The following is an 18,377-nucleotide window of genomic DNA, read 5'->3' on the forward strand; positions in this document are numbered from 1 at the left end:
ACCATTGGTGGGAATGCAAACCTGTGTAGCCACTATGAAAAACAGTATGGAGCTTCTTCAAAAAGTTAAAGATACAAATATACTTTGATCCAGCAATCACCCTACTGGGTATTTACCCCCAAAATTACAAAAAAAAAAAACCACTAATTCAAAGAGGAGATACATGCACCCTGATGTTTATAGCAGCATTATCTACAATAGCCAAGATATGGAAGCAGCCCAAGTGTCCACTGATTGATGAATGGATAAAGAAGATGTGGTATATATGTACACAATGAAATACTATACAGCCATAAAAAATAATGAAATCTTGACATTTGCAAACAACAGAGTTAGAGAATATAATGCCAAGCAAAATAAGTCAGAGAAAGACAAATACCATATGATTTCACTCATATGTGGCATTTAAGAAACAAAACAGACAAGCAAAGTGTAAAACATAGAGAGAGAGAAATCAAGAAGCAGACTCTTAACTGTAGAGAACAAACTGATGGGTACCAGAGGGGAAGGGGTTAGGGGGAAGGGTTAAAAAGGTGAGGGGATTGAGGAGTGCACTTGTGATGATGAGCACTAGGTGATGTACTGAATTGTTGAATCACTATATTGTATATCTGAAACTAATATAATATTTGTATGTTAACTAACTGGAATTAAAATTAAACTTAAAAAACCTAACGTGATGTGCGCACACACACACACACACACACACACACACACACACACACACAGGAATATACTAAACCAGAAAAGAAAGAATGAAATCTTGACATTTGAGACAACACAAATGAACCTGGAGTGCATTATGCTACATGAAATAAGCCAGAAGAAAAAGAAAAATACTGTACTTTATCACTTCTATGTAGAATCTTAAAAAAAAATAGCTGATTTCATAGGAACAGAGATTAGAATGGTGGTTGAGAGTGACTGGGGGGAGGCAAAACAGGGTGTATAGGTTCAGTTATAAGAATACAATAACATGAATAGAGATGTACAGTTAGAAGAAGAATAAGTTCTGACAAACTAATGTACAGCATGGTGACTATAGTTAAAAATATGGTATATTTGAGATTTAGGTTCTGGGAAGGTGGAAGCACAGGAGGACGCTGGGCTCACCTCGTCCTGCTAATCACTTAGATTCCACCCACATTGGCCTAACTAACCTAGAAAACTGCCAGAAGACTAGCAGAACGGACTCTCTGGAGCCAAGCATAGAGAATAGGCCCACGGAAGAGGGTAGGAAGGGAGGAGAGGCAGTGTGTGCTACAGGGACCGGCAGAAGGGAGCTGAGGGCAGTGGAGGGGCAGCCCGCCAGGCAAGGCAGAGCCCCCGAAGTTTGGCTTGCAAAAGCGGAGGGGCTGGACTGTGTGAGTTCTGACAGCCAGAGGGACTTAACATCTGGAATGTTAGAAGTCAACAGCTCTGTTCTCAGAGAGCAGGGAGGGTGACAGGACGCTGGGAGGGAGAATTGTTGAGCTCCGGACACAGAGCTCAGCTCTGCAGGGGAACAAAGGCACTGGCAAGCAACATTTCCCTCTCCCATCTCCCAACTGAAATTCCAAAGGAACCAGTTCCCGTCACCAAACTTGCTTGTACCACGCAAACGCCCAACGCTGTGCTTCTGTGGATCCATCCCTCCGACAGGCCTGCCTCCCTCCAGGTGCAGCAGGGCCCCTCCCACAGGGGACCACCTAAGGCAAAGTGAGCTAAGCCTACCCCTCCCGCCCCTGTGCACCTTGCTGATCCACCCCTGCTAATACATCCTTGGCCAGATCCCATGGAAGCAGCACCACAAGCCTGGCAGTGTGCAAGCAGCCCAGACAGGGGCCACACCACTTCACAGTGAGTTCTGCCCCTGGGAGAGGGGAAGATAAGGTACACACCAGTCTGACTATGGCCCCAGCAGTGGGCTGGGGGCAGACATCGGGTATGACTGCGGCCCCACCCACCAACACAAGTTTCTCTGGACAGCACAGGGGAAGTGCCCTGCAGTTTGGAGCTACCTCAGGGACTACCCAAAATGACAAGACGGAAGAATTCTCCTCAAAAGAACTCCAGCTAACAAATTGATCAAAACCGATTTAAGCAATATAATGCAACAAGAATTTAGAATAATAGTCATAAAATTAATTGCTGGGCTTGAAAAAAGCATAGAGGACAGCAGAGAATCTATTGCTACAGGGATCAAGGGCTAAAAAATAGTCACGAGGAATTAAAAAATACTATAAATGAGGTGCAAAATAAAATGGAGGTGGCCATAGCATGGATTGAAGAGGCAGAGGAGAGAATAGGTGAATTAGAAGATAAAATTATGGAAAAAGAGGAAGCTGAGAAAAAGAGAGATAAAAAAATCCAGGAGTATGAGGGGAGAAGTGGAGAACTAAGTAATGCAATCAAATGGAACAATATCCATATCATAGGTATTCCAGAGGAGGAGGAGGAGGAGGAGGAGGAGGAGGAGGAGGAGGAGGAAGAAGAAGAAGAGGAGGAGGAGGAGGAGGAGGAGGAGGAGGAGGAGGAGGAGGAGGAGGAGAGAGAAAGGGGCTGAAGGTATACCTGAACAAATCATAGCTGAGAACTTCCCTATCTGGGGAAGGAAACAGGTATTGAAATCCAAGAGGCACAGAGAGCTCCTTTCAGACATAACTTGAATCGATCTTCTGTACGACATATCATAGTGAAACTTGCAAAATACAAGGATAAAGAGAGAATTCTGAAAGCAGCTAGGGATAAGCAGGCCCTAACTTACAAAGGTAGACATATAAGGGTAGTAGCAGACGTATCTACAGAAACTTGGCAGGCCAGAAAGGAATGACAGGAAATCTTTAATGTGATGAACATAAAAAATATGCAGCCAAGATTCCTTTATCCAGCAAGTCTGTCATTTAGAATAGAAGGAGAGATAAAGGTTTTCCCAAACAAACAAAAACTGAAGGAACGCATCACCACTAAAGCAGCCCTACAAGAGATCCTAAGGGGGATTCTGTGAGTGAAACGTTGCAAGGACCACAAAGTACCAGAGACATCACTACAAGCATGAAACCTACAGACATCACAATGACTCTAAACCCACATCTTTCTATACTAACACTGAATGTAAATGGACTAAATGCTCTAATGAAAAGACATAGGGTATCAAAATGGATAAAAAGCCAAGACCCATCTATTTGCTGCCTACAAGAGACCCATTTAGACCTGATGACACCTTCAGATTGAAAGTGAAGGGATGGAGAACTATCTATCATGCTACTGGAAGTCAAAAGAAAGCTGGAGTAGCCATACTTATATCAGACAAACTAGACTTTAAATTAAGGGCTGTAACAAGAGATAAAGAAGGGAATTATATAATTATTACAGGGTCTATCCATCAGGAAGAGCTAACAATTACAAATCTCTATGCACCGAATACGGGAGCCCCCAAATATATAAAACAATTAATCACAAACATAAGCAACCTTGTTGATAACAATGTGGTAACTGAAGGGGACTTTAATACCTCATTTACAACAATGGATAGATCATCTAGACACAGGATCAATAAAGAAACAGGGCACTGAATGATACATTGAATCAGATGGACTTGACAGATATATTTAGAACTCTGCATCCCAAAGCAACAGAATATACTTTCTTCTCCAGTGCACATGGAAAATTCTCCAATATAGATCACATACTGGGTCACAAAACATCCCTTAATAAGTATAAAAGAACTGAGATCATACCATGCACACTTTCAGACCACAATGCTATGAAACTTGAAATCAACCACAGGAAAAATCTGGAAAACCTCCAAAAGCATGGAGGTTAAAGAACACCCTACTAAAGAATCAATGGGTCAACCAGGCAATTAGGGAAGAAATTAAAAAATATATGGAAACAAATGAAAATGAAAATACAACAATCCAAATGCTTTGGGACGCAGTGAAGGCAGTCCTGAGAGGAAAATACATTGCAATCCAGGCCTATCTCAAGAAACAAGAAAAATCCCAAATACAAAATCTAATAGCACACCTAAGGGAAATAGAAGCAGAACAGCAAAGACACCCCAAACCCGGCAGAAGAAGAGAAATAATAAAGATCAGAGCAGAAATAAACAATATAGAATCTAAAAAAAACTGTAGAGCAGATCAATGAAACCAAGAGTTGGTTTTTTGAAAAAATAAACAAAATTGATAAACCTCTAGCCACGCTTCTCAAAAAGAAAAGGGAGATGACCCAAATAGATAAAATCAGGAATGAAAATGGAATTATTACAACCAATCCCTCAGAAATACAGCAATTATCAGGGAATACTATGAAAAATTATATGCCAACAAACTGGACAACCTGGAAGAAATGGACAAATTCCTAAACACCCACACTCTTCCAAAACTCAATCAGGAGGAAATAGAAAGCTTGAACAGACCCATAACCAGCGAAGAAATTGAATCGGTTATCAAAAATCTCCCAAAAAATAAGAGTCCAGGACCAGATGGCTTCTCTGGGGAATTCTACCAGCCGTTTAAGCAGAGATAATACCTATCCTTCTCTAGCTGCTCCAAACAACAGAAAGGGAAGAAAAATTTCCAGATTCATTCTATGAAGCCAGCATTACTTTGATTCCCAAACCAGACAGAGACCCAGCAAAAAAAGAGAACTACAGGCCAATATCTCTGATGCATATGGATGCAAAAATTCTCAACAAGATACTAGCAAATCGAATTCAACAGCATATAAAAAGAATTATTCACCATGATCAAGTGGGATTCATTCCTGGGCTGCAGGGCTGGTTCAACATTCGCAAATCAATCAATGTGATACATCACATTAATAAAAGAAAAGATAAGAACCATATGATCCCGTCAATCGATGCAGAAAAAGCATTTGACAAAATTCAGCATCCTTTCTTAATAAAAACCCTTGAGAAAGTCAGGAGAGAAGGAACATACTTAAACATTATCAAAGGCATTTATGAAAAGCCCACAGCTAATATCATCTTCAATGAGGAAAAACTGAGAGCTTTCCCCCTGAGATCAGGAACACGACAGGGATGTCACTCTCACCGCTGTTGTTTAACATAGTGTTGGAAGTTCTGTGGGGCACCTGGGTGGCTCAGTTGGTTGAGCATCTGACTTTGGCTCAGGTCATGATCCTGCGGTCTGTGAGTTCAAGCCCTGCATCAGGCTCTGTGCTGACAGCTGAGAGCCTGGAGGCTGCTTCGGATTCTGTGTCTCCCTCTCTCTCTGCCCCTCCCCCACTCATGCTCTGTCTCTCTCTCTGTCAAAAATAAACAAACATCAAAAAAATTAAAAACAAAAAACAGCGTTGGAAGTTCTAGCATCAGCAATCAGACAACAAAAGGAAGTTAAAGCCATCAAAATTGGCAAAGATGAAGTTAAGCTTTCACTTTTTGCAGATAACATGATATTATACATGGAAAATCCAATAGATTCCACCAAAAGTCTGCTAGAACTGATACATGAAGTTAGCAAAGTCACAGGATACAAAATTAACGTACAGAAATCAGTTGCATTCTTATACACTAATAGTGAAGCAAGAGAAAGACAAATAAAGAAACTGATCCCATTCACAATTGCACCAAGAAGCATAAAATACCTAGGAATAAACCTAACCAAAGATGTAAAAGATCTGTATGCTGAAAACTATAGAAAGCTTATGAAGGAAATTGAAGAAGATATAAAGAAATGGAAAAACATTCCATGCTCATGGATTGGAAGAATAAATATTGTCAAAATGTCAATACTACCCAAAGCTATCTACACATTCAATGCAATCCCAATCAAAATCACACCAGCATTCTTCTCGAAGCTAGAACAAGCAATCCTAAAATTTATATGGAACACAAACGACCCCGAATAGCCAAAGTAATTTTGAAGAAGACCAAAGCGGGAGGCATCACAATCCCAGACTTTAGCCTCTACTACAAAGCTGTAATCATCAAGACAGCATGGTATTGGCACAAAAACAGACACATAGACCAATGGAATAGAATAGAGACTCCAGAATTAGACCCACAAAAGTATGGTCAACTAATCTTTGACAAAGCAGGAAAGAATATCCAATGGAAAATAGTCTCTTTAACAAATGGTGCTGGGAGAACTGGACAGCAACATGCAGAAGAATGAAACTAGACCACTTTCTCACACCACTCACAAAAATAAACTCAAAATGGATGAAGGACCTGAATGTGAGGCAGGAAACCATCAAAACCCTAGAGAAAGCAGGAAAAGACCTCTCTGACCTCAGCCGCAGCAATTTCTTACTTGACACATCTCTAAAGGCAAGGTAATTAAAAGCAAAAATGAACTATTGTGACCTCATGAAGATAAAAACTTCTGCACTGCAAAGGAAACAATCAACGAAACTAAAAGGCAACTGACAGAATGGGAAAAGATATTTGCAAATGACATATCAGACAAAGGGCTAGTATCCAAAATCTACACAGAACTCACCAAACTCCACACCCGAAAAACAAATACCCAGTGAAGAAATGGGCAGAAGACATGAATAGACACTTTTCTAAAGAAGATATCCAGATGGCCAACAGGCACATGAGAGGATGCTCAATATCACTCCTCATCAGGGAAATATAAATCAAAACCACACTGAGATATCACCTCATGCCAGTCAGAGTGGCTAAAATAAACAAATCAGGAGACTATAGATGCTGAAGAGGATGTGGAGAAACGGGAACCCTCTTGCACTGTTGGTAGGAATGCAAACTGGTGCAGCCACTCTGGAAAACAGTGTGGAGGTTCCTCGAAAAATTAAAAATAGATTTACCCTATGACCCAGAAATAACACTGCTAGGAATTTACCCAAAGGATACAGGAGTGCTGATGCTTAGGGAACTTGTACCCCAATGTTTATAGCAGCACTTTTAACAATAGCCAAATTATGGAAAGAGCCTAAATTTCCATCAACTGATGAATGGATAAAGAAGTTGTGGTTTATATACACAATGGAATACTGCTTGGCAATGAGAAAGAATGAAATATGGCCTTTTGTAGCAATGTGGATGGAACTGGAGAGTGTTATGCTAAGTGAAATAAGTCATACAGAGAAAGACAGATACCATATGTTTTCACTCTTATGTGGATCCTGAGAAACTTAACAGAAGACCATGGGGGAGGGGAGAGGAAAAAAAAAGTTACAGAGAGGGAAGGAGGCAAACCATAAGAGACTCTTAAAAACTGAGAACAAACTGAGGGTTGATGGGGGATGGGAGGGAGGGGAAATGGGTGATGGGCATTGAGGAGGGCACTTGTTGGGATGAGCACTGGGTGTTGTATGGAAACCAATTTGACAATAAACTTCATATTAAAAAAACCGAAAAACAAGCAAACAAATATGGTATATTTGAAAGTTGCTGAGAGTAGATCTTAAGCATTTTCACCAGAAAGAAATTAAAGAGTTAACTATGGAAGGTGATGTATATGCTGATTATATTCATCTTGGTAATCATTTCACAATGTATTCTACATATCAAATCATTACATTATATACTTTAAGTATATACAATCATATTTTTAATCTAAGGAAGAAGAGATTCACATAAGTGAATATTTCACTGTTTTGGCCAGTAGGACGTTCAGACTCAAATTTACAATACAGTTCCAATAAAAAGTATTGGACTTTGTGGCTATATTTTGGGAAGATGGTTTTTCAACCTCAGCTGAGTTCTTAATACAGCTCAGGAATTATTTTATAAGTCTCTAGTTACTTCCCCACTTACTCTTCACAAATCTACTCAAGCACCCTCTTTCTGGATGCACCCAGTCCTCTTAGTCTTGGGATTGTCTCATATTTATAAAGAAAACAGAATCTATCCTATTTGATCTCTTTCAACGTCTTTCTCCTTTTAAACCAAATCCCTACACTTGTGCTAGGCATAATACATTTATTCTTGTTCTTCCTTGCTTTTTAGAGAAATGTGAATTTGGGTGCAACATTCAAGTTTTATAGTGATTGGTTCTCACCCAGTACTAAATATTTTTTAATTTCCAAAGTGATTTTTTTTTCTTTTCTCTGTGCTTTTAAGGTACCAAAGTTTATCTTATTGCCTTTAAATTGTTAATTTAAAACCGATTGCACTGTAGATAGAGAATATAGCCTTCGGGGTGAATGTCCAGGTGTAGTATTTTCAAACCTTGTTTCATATATTCTCCCTAAATGATTTCATCTGTTAACAGCTGCTTCATCTAATACCACCATGTGGATGACAACAAATAATTATCTCTAGTCCTATTCTCTTCTGAGTTTCAGGTCTATAGTTTTCTATACACTTATGAGACTAATTTCCTATATGTCCAACAGGCTCTGCAATCCTAACAATCTCAAAACCAAAGCATTATCTCTACCCCTCTGAATATCTTCCTCCTTCTCCCTTTTTACTATTTTTAGACTGGTAATCCCAGGGGCACCTGGGTGGCCTAGTCGGTTAAGCGTCTGGCTTTGGCTTAGGTCATGATCTCACTGTTCGTGGGTTCAAGCCCTGTGTTGGGCTCTGTGCTGACAGCCTAGAGCCTGGAGCGTGCTTTGGATTCTCTGTCTCCCTCTCTCTCTGCCCCTCCTCCACTTGTGCTCTGTCCCTCTCTCAAAAATAAATAAACATTAAAAAAAATTTTTTTTTAGAATGGTGATCCCACTTTCTACCCAACTTTTCAAGCAAGAAACATTAAAATTGTCTCTTATTGCTCTCTTACACAAACTAAATGAACAGAACTGAGTGGTTCAAGTGCTGTGAATTGTATATCCTAATTATTTCTGGAAGCCATCCTCTCTTCTCTGTTTTAACAGGCTCTCATTATTTATAGCCTGGTCTTGCCTTACTTATCCTCCTAAATAGCCTCCAATTAGTCTTCTCACCTCTCCCTTCTTTCTTTTTTACCTTTGTGCTCCTGCTACCATGCATCTGTTGAAAACACAAGTCTGATGATTTCATTCCCCTTGCTTAAAAATCTTTGATCATTGCCTATAGTATAAAGTCTAAATTTAGCACTACATATAAAACCCCTTATCTGAGAAAAGTCATGTACTATACAGGTAGAAACTTTTGAGTCTTGATACAATATTAAACATACTATTGTAAACTCTTAGATCTGCAATTCTATCAAAAGCCTAATGTTGAGAGGGATTTGGATAAAAGTGTTGCCTCATATAACTGCCTATACATTATATTCTTACATTTAAAAAAGTATGATCTTTAGATTAGGCCCCTTTCCCAAAAAAACCTTGACCAATTATGAGAATACAGGTTACATCTTTGGCTCAATGAAAACATTTAATGCAGCTGAGCAGGAGGAATGGGTACAGTCTGACAAGGTTAGAGCTCAGGACTTTGTATTAGTAGTGCAAAAATCAAGACAATGAGACAATGTTTTGAATGATGATTGCAAATCATTAAATCTCTAAGGCAACAGAAAAAGAAAAGAAACATCTTTGGAAGACCAAGTAATAAGTAAAAACATGGCCCATGCATCCATCCTTTAACCTAGCTTTAGGAAAAAGAAGAAAATGATCCCAAACCATACTGATTATAAGGCAGTGACACAGTCCTTCTTAGCATGCAACCTATCTGTAACTGTTACAATAGAACAACCCATGTTCAAAGGCACCTGGGTGGCTCGGTAAGTTAAGTGTCCAACTTCAGCTCCACTATGAGCTCATGGTTCGTGAATTCAAGCCTCACATTGAACTCTGTGTTGATGGCTCAGAGTCTGGAGCCTGCTTCAGATTCTGTGTGTGCGTCTCTCTCTCTCTGCCTCTCCCTGCTTGCACTCTGTGTGTGTCTCTCTCAAAATGAACATTAAAAAAATTTTTTTTAAAAAGAACAACCCTTGTTCATAATAAATCATCTTTAAGGCTAGTAAAAGATAAATTAGGTCTGTATCCTCAGTATGAGAAGACAGGTAAATAGAATTCATTCCAGGCAGGTTTTCATGAAAAATTATTAAAAGCAAACAGGCTCATAAAATATATAAAGTTATATTAATGTGTTAATTACTATTTTAATTATCTGTTAATAATTACTTCAATTACTCAAAACAATTTCTTTCTTTCCAGAATGGTGACATCAATATAGTACTGTATTTTATCTCCTACTATATCCCTATTAATAAAACTAGGTACAATGTAGATTTTTAGATTTTTGAACTACCAATATGCAATGTGTTTTTAAATTAGACAATAAGTAGTAATAGGCATTGACTGAAGAAATCAACCAACCCTGAAAGACAGCTGCAGGGTAAGAAGTAGATTTTATGGTTTACAAAGAGAGGGAGAAAGCATCAGTAGAATGCTATTTCTAGAAATTCTGCCTACTACTCTGACACCGAGGGGATTTTATTGCTCTGATTTATTTATTCTGAAGCCAAATTCATTTTCTCAGCTTTATTGCTGCATCTATGACTCTGAATTAGATGTGTATGTGTATGTATGGGTGTATATATGTATTTTTGGCTTATATTTCTGAATATATGTATTTTTGGCTTATATTTCTGAATATATGTATTTTTGGCTTATATTTCTGAATTAGAGTGAACTTCAGAAGTTATCTCCATGTGGTATATATCTCTGACTCATAAAATGATTTTTAAAATTTTTTTTAATGTTTATTCATTTTTTGAGAGACAGAGATAGAGTGGGGGAAGGGCAGAGAGAGAGGGAGACACAGAATCCGAAGCAAGTTCCAGGCTCTGAACTGACAGCACAGAGCCTGACGTAGGGCTTAAACTCACAGAACATGAGATCGTGACCTGAGCTGAAGTCGGACACTTAAACGACTGAGCCACCCAGGCACCCCAACTCATAAAATGATTTTTAAAAAACTAAAATGTTTCATCTAAGAACCTTGTGTTCTATGTGAACTTGCAGGAAAAAAAAAGACACTCCAGATCAAGCATTCAGCCAAAGTCAAAATTTCAAAGAATAAACAAGTAAATTTGATATATGTACTACAGACTTAATTGTATTTATTCTAGAATATGAGATCCAAATGATATATGCATATAACAAAAATTGGAAGCATTTTGCATTAAAAATTCAGTGGAGCTTATCCTGAAATTTGATTTTAAACCCCAAGTATGTGTTATTATAGTTATTGTTCAGAATAAATAAATCAGCTGTGATCTAATAAGGACAATAATGTGGTTAATACCCTTCTAGTTCCTTGGGATCACTGTTGCATACTTTCTGATATAGGAGAAAAAATTTAATGCAAACTATTTACAAAGATATAAACTTTAAAGAGAATCTTTCTTAAGCCTATTATGTAAAAACATGCTTTACAAGCAAGTTTAATTTTTTTCAACTTTTATTTCAAATTTGTTATCTTCCAACCAACATTTTACCTCTGGTCCTGGAGGGCCACATGGTCCTTGGGGTCCTGGGTCACCCATTTGGCCCTAAAATGGGGGTGAGAGTCAGCGTATAAGCATTAACCTAATAAATACAAGTTAAAATGGAGACAGACATATGGTAAGCAAACAAATCAATGTATTATGCCACACAAAATTATAATGACTTTTTAGCAAACAGCACTCAATATCTTATGTCAAACAAGGTTGTAACTACCATTCAGAAAGACTTAATTTGTAACCATCATCTCTGTGGAAAACTTACTTTTAAAACGTGTATGGATGTAATATATATTTACTCCTAAGTGCTGGAGATACAAACAAATTACTGAGTTAAGCGCTCAAATCAAGAAGAAAAGTGTGTGTGTGTGTGTGTGTGTGTGTGTGTGTGTGTGTGTGTGTGTTATCCGGAGATAATAAAGTTTGACTCAACAAGGTAGAGGACTCTAGATGAGGAGTTACTTTTATAAATAACCAGAGTCCTGGGACTATCCCTGAAAATTCCTCTTTCCGTTGATACTACAAGGGGCCCGATTTAGCAATCAAGAATTATGTGGATTTAAGTCCTTGTTGCTTAATCTCTATTAGCCTCAGTTTCCTCACTAATAAAATAGGAAAATAATGCTAACAGTATTAACATTGTTACAGAGTCACTGTGAGGATTAGAGACAATACATGCAAGGTTCTTAGCACAGTGCCTGGCACATAGAAAGTACTCACTAAATGTTAACCAATTCTATAACCATTAATTATTCCCTTCATGTCCTCTATCCTTTCCTGGATGATACCTATAATTCCTAGATTGTTTGATCATTATATTAAAATGCTGAGGATTTCTTTTCAATATCTCTGAAGCCATTTTCTGACTTCATTTTCTGACTTCATTTTCTGACTTTCATTTGGATTAACGAAGTGAAATCAGGGCCAGAGAGAAGATTCAGAGGAGAGACAAGTGGTCATAAAGCCTGAAACTAGAAAGGGCTGGCAATGTCCTCAAGAGATTGAAGTATAGAACAGGGGGGGACCAGTAGTCTAATACCCTTGTTTTCATAAGAGAAACTGTTGAATTCATTATTTCTGTCACATTAGATTTCTATTCAAGTTTCAGATTTGACTTAATAGGCCTCAGATTACATAGAAATACATTATATAGTATGCATTTATTCACATCTCAAGAAGTAAAGCACCGTTTTCCATAAGCACTAAATTCATTCTCATACATTGCTTAGATATCTGAGTTTCAGGACATAAAACAGTACACAATGAAACTACTGCAATCAAATTTAGAGAAAATTAATAGTATTACATAAAACTTCATTTAAGTTCTCCTAAGTAAACAAAATCATCATCTGTCATAATCAATATCTAGAGGAGGCTTACATTATTAAAATGGCAAGTACCTCTCTTAAAGAGATAAAGATAGAGCTCTCACTGGAGACCTCTGGTGGCAAAAAGCAAACCAGAAGCTAAATTTACAAGCTGTGAAGGAAAAATACCTACGAGGTCTTTGTTTTCAGAAACACTAATTGACAACCAGATACTTAAAAACACACATTTTGGAATAATTTCGTTCATTCTTCAGAATAAATCTTCACTTTGAAAAACTTCAGCTGGAAGTTTCCTTAAATGTCAAGTCTCTTTTATAAAAACTGAGCTTTCAAGTAAGTTTTAGACAAGGGAGTAATGATTACATACACCTCTATAATTGACAGCAACTTCTAGTTAAATGTATGGAAAGAACATAATAATTGTCTTTGTTTTTTTTTAATTTAACATTTATTTATTTTTGACAGAGAGAGACAGAGCATGAATGGGGGAGGAACAGAGAGAGAGGGAGACACAGAATCCAAAGCGGCTCCAAGCTGTGAGCTGTCAGCACAGAGCTTACCCCAATAATGTCTTTGTTCTAAGGAAAGAATATTTCTTAACTTCTGATTGGTAGTTTTCTCTAGTTTTTAAATGCTTGTAGAGCAAAAGCTTCCTTATTGCAAATGTAAAAAGCCTTCCAAATCAGGACATTCCTTCTTTTAGCTTGTAAATACTCTTTCACATTACAACTTAGATTCATTTGGGGGAAAAAAAGTCACTAATGTCATCATCTTAGATAATAGAAAACCCAAAGTAGGAGATATAAAATAAGAAAGACATCCTTATGACTATGGCATTCTTTTCATGCTAGTAAACAAATGATTTAGATAGGCACTAACTTGTATAGTTTCTTTTTAATGGATTGAGTGCAAGCAATTTTTCATCCAACAACTGTCTCCTTCCATAACTGGGAAAAGTTTCCACGTCAAACCTCTACAAGTTTAGTCTACTCATAAGATATAAACAAGTAATAAATAAAGTTAGAAACTAAAGATTCTCACAAATATTAATTCTTAAGTTTTTATCCTACCTTCGGTCTGATATATAATTTTTTTCAAAGATTTGATAAAACAAAAAAATGGTCAACTATCTCCTACCAAAGTCCCTGCCGACATTAAAAAATGTGTTTTTTTTTTTTACCAGAATAATATAGAAAGGTACAAAATGAACAAGCAAAAAGCCTCATTCTTATCAGCTTATGCTCCCTGAATCACTGCCCTAAAACACACATTAGAGTTGGTTCTGGTGATTTATTCCAGGAAAAAAATAATTAAGGGTTTTAAGACTATGTGTTAAAGATGAGACAGGTTCTCTGCCTTTTCTGTAGCTGAGACCAGAGAAATACTGGCAAATACTATCCCTGAGAGAGGCAACTAAAGAGTCACAGATTTGCAAGGAACCTTAAATATGATATAGTCTCTCAGTTTAAACAAGAAATTGGATATCACAGTGGTTAAATGCCCTGGGTGATAGCAAGTCAGGGCTGGGACTAAAATCTAAGTCTCTGTTTCTCAGACCAGTATATCCCTCCCTGCCCAGCAATAAACATGTTATCAATACAAACTGTCAAAAAGTAAGGGGAGGGGGAGACATTAAAAAGGTTTACTTTGTGTAAGTATGTGAAGCATAACAGAATATTGGTATCATTTATTACTTAGTATTGTCCTTAGAAAATGTCTTGTACCAGCTCCTTTTATTATTATCAGAAGTCAGAAAACCCTCACACAATGAACAATGAAAATACAAGAAGTTAGGGTCTTACTTTGCCAACCATTGCAGATACGGTAAGTTCCTGTTACGTGGTTTAGAATCATCCTTGAGTAAAGGCTTTTTGCTAGCTTCATGACCTACTCTCATGTCCCTTATTTATGCACTTTGTAACTTCTAATATTCAACTGCTGAGCACAAGTCTGGGTACATGACTGACCAGGTATACCCTGAGTCTGAGGCAAAAAACTAAGAAGAGCAAAGCTTACCCTTAGACAAACAGATGTCATTAGACAAACAGATGCTGAAAACGGTTCTGTGGAATAAATAATTCCTGAGAGATGTACATGAAATGCTTGCACTGTTAGAAGCCAGACAGAATGGGGTATATAAAGTACTGTAACTTAAAGCTGCTTGCATCTGACAAAAAAACAAACAAGCCTGACATAGGAGGGTAGAGTTAGAGGGAACACGATGATTTGCTCAGGAAAACAATAATCTTTTTTAAAATGTACATTTTAATGTTTTTTAATAAATTATAATTTTCCGTCTAACTTTTTCTATCTACGATCACCTTCACCTTCATAGAGTTGTAAACAATATTAAAATCCTAAAACAATCTTAAAATGTTAAATTCTCAGACAGTATGGCACAGTGGCTAAGTGCATGAGCTCTGACATAGGTGATTACCTGGGTTTTCCCAGGTGGCCACCAACTAACTACGAAAACTTGGGCAAGTTGTTCAACTTTATGTCTCAGTTCCCCTAATCTGTAAAATAAGAATAATAATAGTACCAACTTTATATGATTTATGTAAAGATTAAATTAGAGGCATAGACTTTTGAATAGTGACTGGAACTTTGTAAACACTCAGTAAATCTTAAATATAATAATTTTTATGATTTTTAATATATAGAGACATACTTTTAAGTCATGTTTTAACCATTATTTAAATGATTTTAATTACTCAGTAATTTTAGTTGTATACTTTGTTGGGTTTTGTGTTAACTACAGTATAACGTATCCTTTCTTTTCAACTAATTGATGCCCAAAGATTAAAAAAAAAGACAAAGAACTAGAATATTTTTGCTCACAGAGTGTGACATGCTATCTTTTCTTCACAATACTTTTTTTTTTTTAATGAAATACATTGGAATGAAAGATATTTGGAAAAATTAAAATAGTATTTAAGGTGTTTTATATTTTCTGTTTTAAACATCCCATGTTTACTTGAAATACTGTCTATGATAGATCAACCAAGATCTTTAGGGCTCTCAGAAATTTGGCTTGGCCTGGGATGGGGGGAGGGGGCAGGAGGATGAGGTCCAATACTCTGTGGAATGTGAGCTGAAAACTTCAAGGATTAGCTGTACCCTAAAAACTGAAGAGAAAACAATGCCAGCCTGGTAGGCTTATATCTTACTTCTTATATTCCACTAATACCAACAACTGTCAAGACACCTGCCATGCTGTGCACTTTGTGAATCATAAAGAACAAAGCAAAAGTTCAAACCTACTGAAGGTCCTGGCTTTCCTCTCATCCCTGGTGGTCCTGGAACACCAACAGCACCCTAAAAGAAGAGAATATTAGAGGAAAGATAGAAACTCTTACACCAAAAAAGGCAGATGTGCCTCTATTTACGAATTACTTAAAAAATTCATGGAATTAATCCAAGAAAACTGAGAAACAAGACATGTAAAACCATATTGATACCATATCCTAATAAACTACATGGTTAAAATAATGATTATTCCTTTCTTTTCAAAGAATTTATACTTTTTCACAGACTTTTTTTTGTACTTCTATAAACTTAATGGTAAAAAAAAGTTACCTTGTCTCCAGGATACCCTGGTTCTCCTGGCTCTCCTGCAATGCCTTGCTCACCCTAGAGGGCACGATTTTATACAAAGACATTTAAGCAACACAAACATGGCAATATTATACGAAAGTACAAATGTTTATGGAAGAACAGCTTCTTTATTTTTCCTACTTCTGAGAAAAATTGTATAACTGACAGTACAGATTGGATCCCATATATAAAAACAAAATATTTTATAAGTTGTGTTGACTGAAAAGAAAAAAAATAAATGTGATAAGAAATTAACTCTATGATAATGTAAATATTTAAATCACCTTATCACCTTTGATTCCAGGTAGGCCCTTATTCCCGGAAAGACCCTGAAAAAAAGAGGAGATGTTTTGTGACATTGTAGAGAAATTAAAGGGAGATATCCATTATGTAGATACAGACATACCACAGGGCCAGGAATTCCAGAAGGTCCAAATGGTCCAATAGGGCCAACACTGCCCTGAAATGCAGTAAGACAGAAAGGCATCATTAAGCATACACTAGGATTAGAAAGAGAATAATGTAAACTTGATTAATTAACCCAGAACAGTTCGTCTCACTAAGTTCCTACATGTGCCTTGTTCTTCCACAATTTCTTTTTCTCTCCACATGTATAAATCATACCAATCTTTGAAACCTCAGTGAGGTTATCCTACTCCTGGAAGCCTATTCATACTGGTCAAGGCCACAAGGATCCTCCCTTTCCTCTAGCCCCTAAAATGCTAACTGTCCATAACATTCATCCTGAAATATTTCTCCAACTAGTTAAAATCTTGAAGATAAGGGAAATATTTTAGTGCCATGTTCTCAGGATGTATTTGATAAATACTTCATTTGATCATCTTATATTTTTATTTCACCCATTTATTCAGGAAATACTTTTTGTGCAGTTACTATGTTCCAGGCATTCTAATGATTTTATTCCATGATCTGAAATTTGCAGAATGATAAAATACCATAATCTCAGGGATAAGCTGAGTACTGAATGAGACTACTCTTCTGGGCTTCTCTCATTCATTCATCATTTAGCATTTGTTGGGCATAACATGTACACAGACACTGTAGAAGTGTTGAGGAAACAGATGAAAGGGACATGGTCAGCAATGCCAAGGTTCTCAGTTTAGTGCTCCAATGCAAGATCTCTCAAAAACAACTACCACTATCATCTCCTGTAGGTAAGAGCCTTAGAAAAACTCCTCAAATACTTCATCTTAGAAGACAAAGGACAGTAGCCACAATAAGGGTATTTGAAAGTAAAATTTGAAAAAATGGCTTGGGGATCACTTACAAGTTTTGTGTCAATGACACCTTCATTTTCCTTCTTTCTCTTACTACCTCCCTGTGCCTGGCTTCAAAGAACAAGTTGCTTTAAACCTCCCTTTTATGGTTCCCAAATGCTAAGAAACTCTTAAAGGTATATGTATCACAGTGTCAAAAAATGTTGCTCCTTTTAGTTATAATTCAAATTTCTCAGGAAAGCATCCCAGACCCTTGCTACCAGGTTTCCATCAACTCTCCTAGTTTTCTCTATTTCCATTTGTCCTTACTCCTCCTTTACGTCTCCCTCCTCCACATCCTACATTCTAACCACAATGGACTGTTTTCCATTGTCTGAACATGCTCTCTGCTCTCTCTTTTCACATGCTCCAAGCCTTTGAAGATACAGTGACCAATACTGAAATGGCCTTCTACTGCACTTCACTAGTGAACTAGCAATATACTGCCCTATATACTCCCCCCCCCATCTTTCTAGTCTGAGCATTCTATGGAAGCAGAAGCACGTTTTATTGATTTTGATTTTTTTATTTTCCAGTTCCAACATATAACTGACACACAACAGATGTGAAATAAAGTGTGGGATGAATACTGAAGGACCTGTCAGAATAGCCAGAATAAAAAAGAAATAACAAGTGCTGGAGGGGATGTAGAGAAAAAGGAACGCTTGTGCACAGTGGCAGAAATGCAAATGGGTACAGCCACCGTGGAAAAGAGTATGGAGGTTCCTCAAAAAATTGAAAGTAGAATTACCGTATGATCCAGAATTCTACTACTGGTATTTATCCAAAGAAAAGGAAAACACTAATTCAAAAAGATATAT

General features: G+C 37.3%; 1 protein-coding gene across 1 annotated transcript in view; it reads right to left on the reverse strand.

Moving 5' to 3' along the window:
• The window catches only part of COL24A1 (collagen type XXIV alpha 1 chain), a 398,425-nt gene that overhangs the window by 268,101 nt on the left and 111,947 nt on the right, over positions 1 to 18,377 (reverse strand). The window contains exons 15-19 of the mRNA XM_015536213.2: positions 16,686 to 16,739; positions 16,564 to 16,608; positions 16,262 to 16,315; positions 15,947 to 16,000; positions 11,349 to 11,402 (exon numbers count right to left, since the gene is read on the reverse strand). Coding sequence (XP_015391699.2) covers positions 11,349 to 11,402; positions 15,947 to 16,000; positions 16,262 to 16,315; positions 16,564 to 16,608; positions 16,686 to 16,739 — 261 coding nt within the window. The remainder of the gene's footprint in view (positions 1 to 11,348; positions 11,403 to 15,946; positions 16,001 to 16,261; positions 16,316 to 16,563; positions 16,609 to 16,685; positions 16,740 to 18,377) is intronic.

This window comes from Panthera tigris, chromosome C1 (genome assembly GCF_018350195.1).
Source record: "Panthera tigris isolate Pti1 chromosome C1, P.tigris_Pti1_mat1.1, whole genome shotgun sequence".
NCBI classification, from domain to species: Eukaryota; Metazoa; Chordata; class Mammalia; order Carnivora; family Felidae; genus Panthera; species Panthera tigris.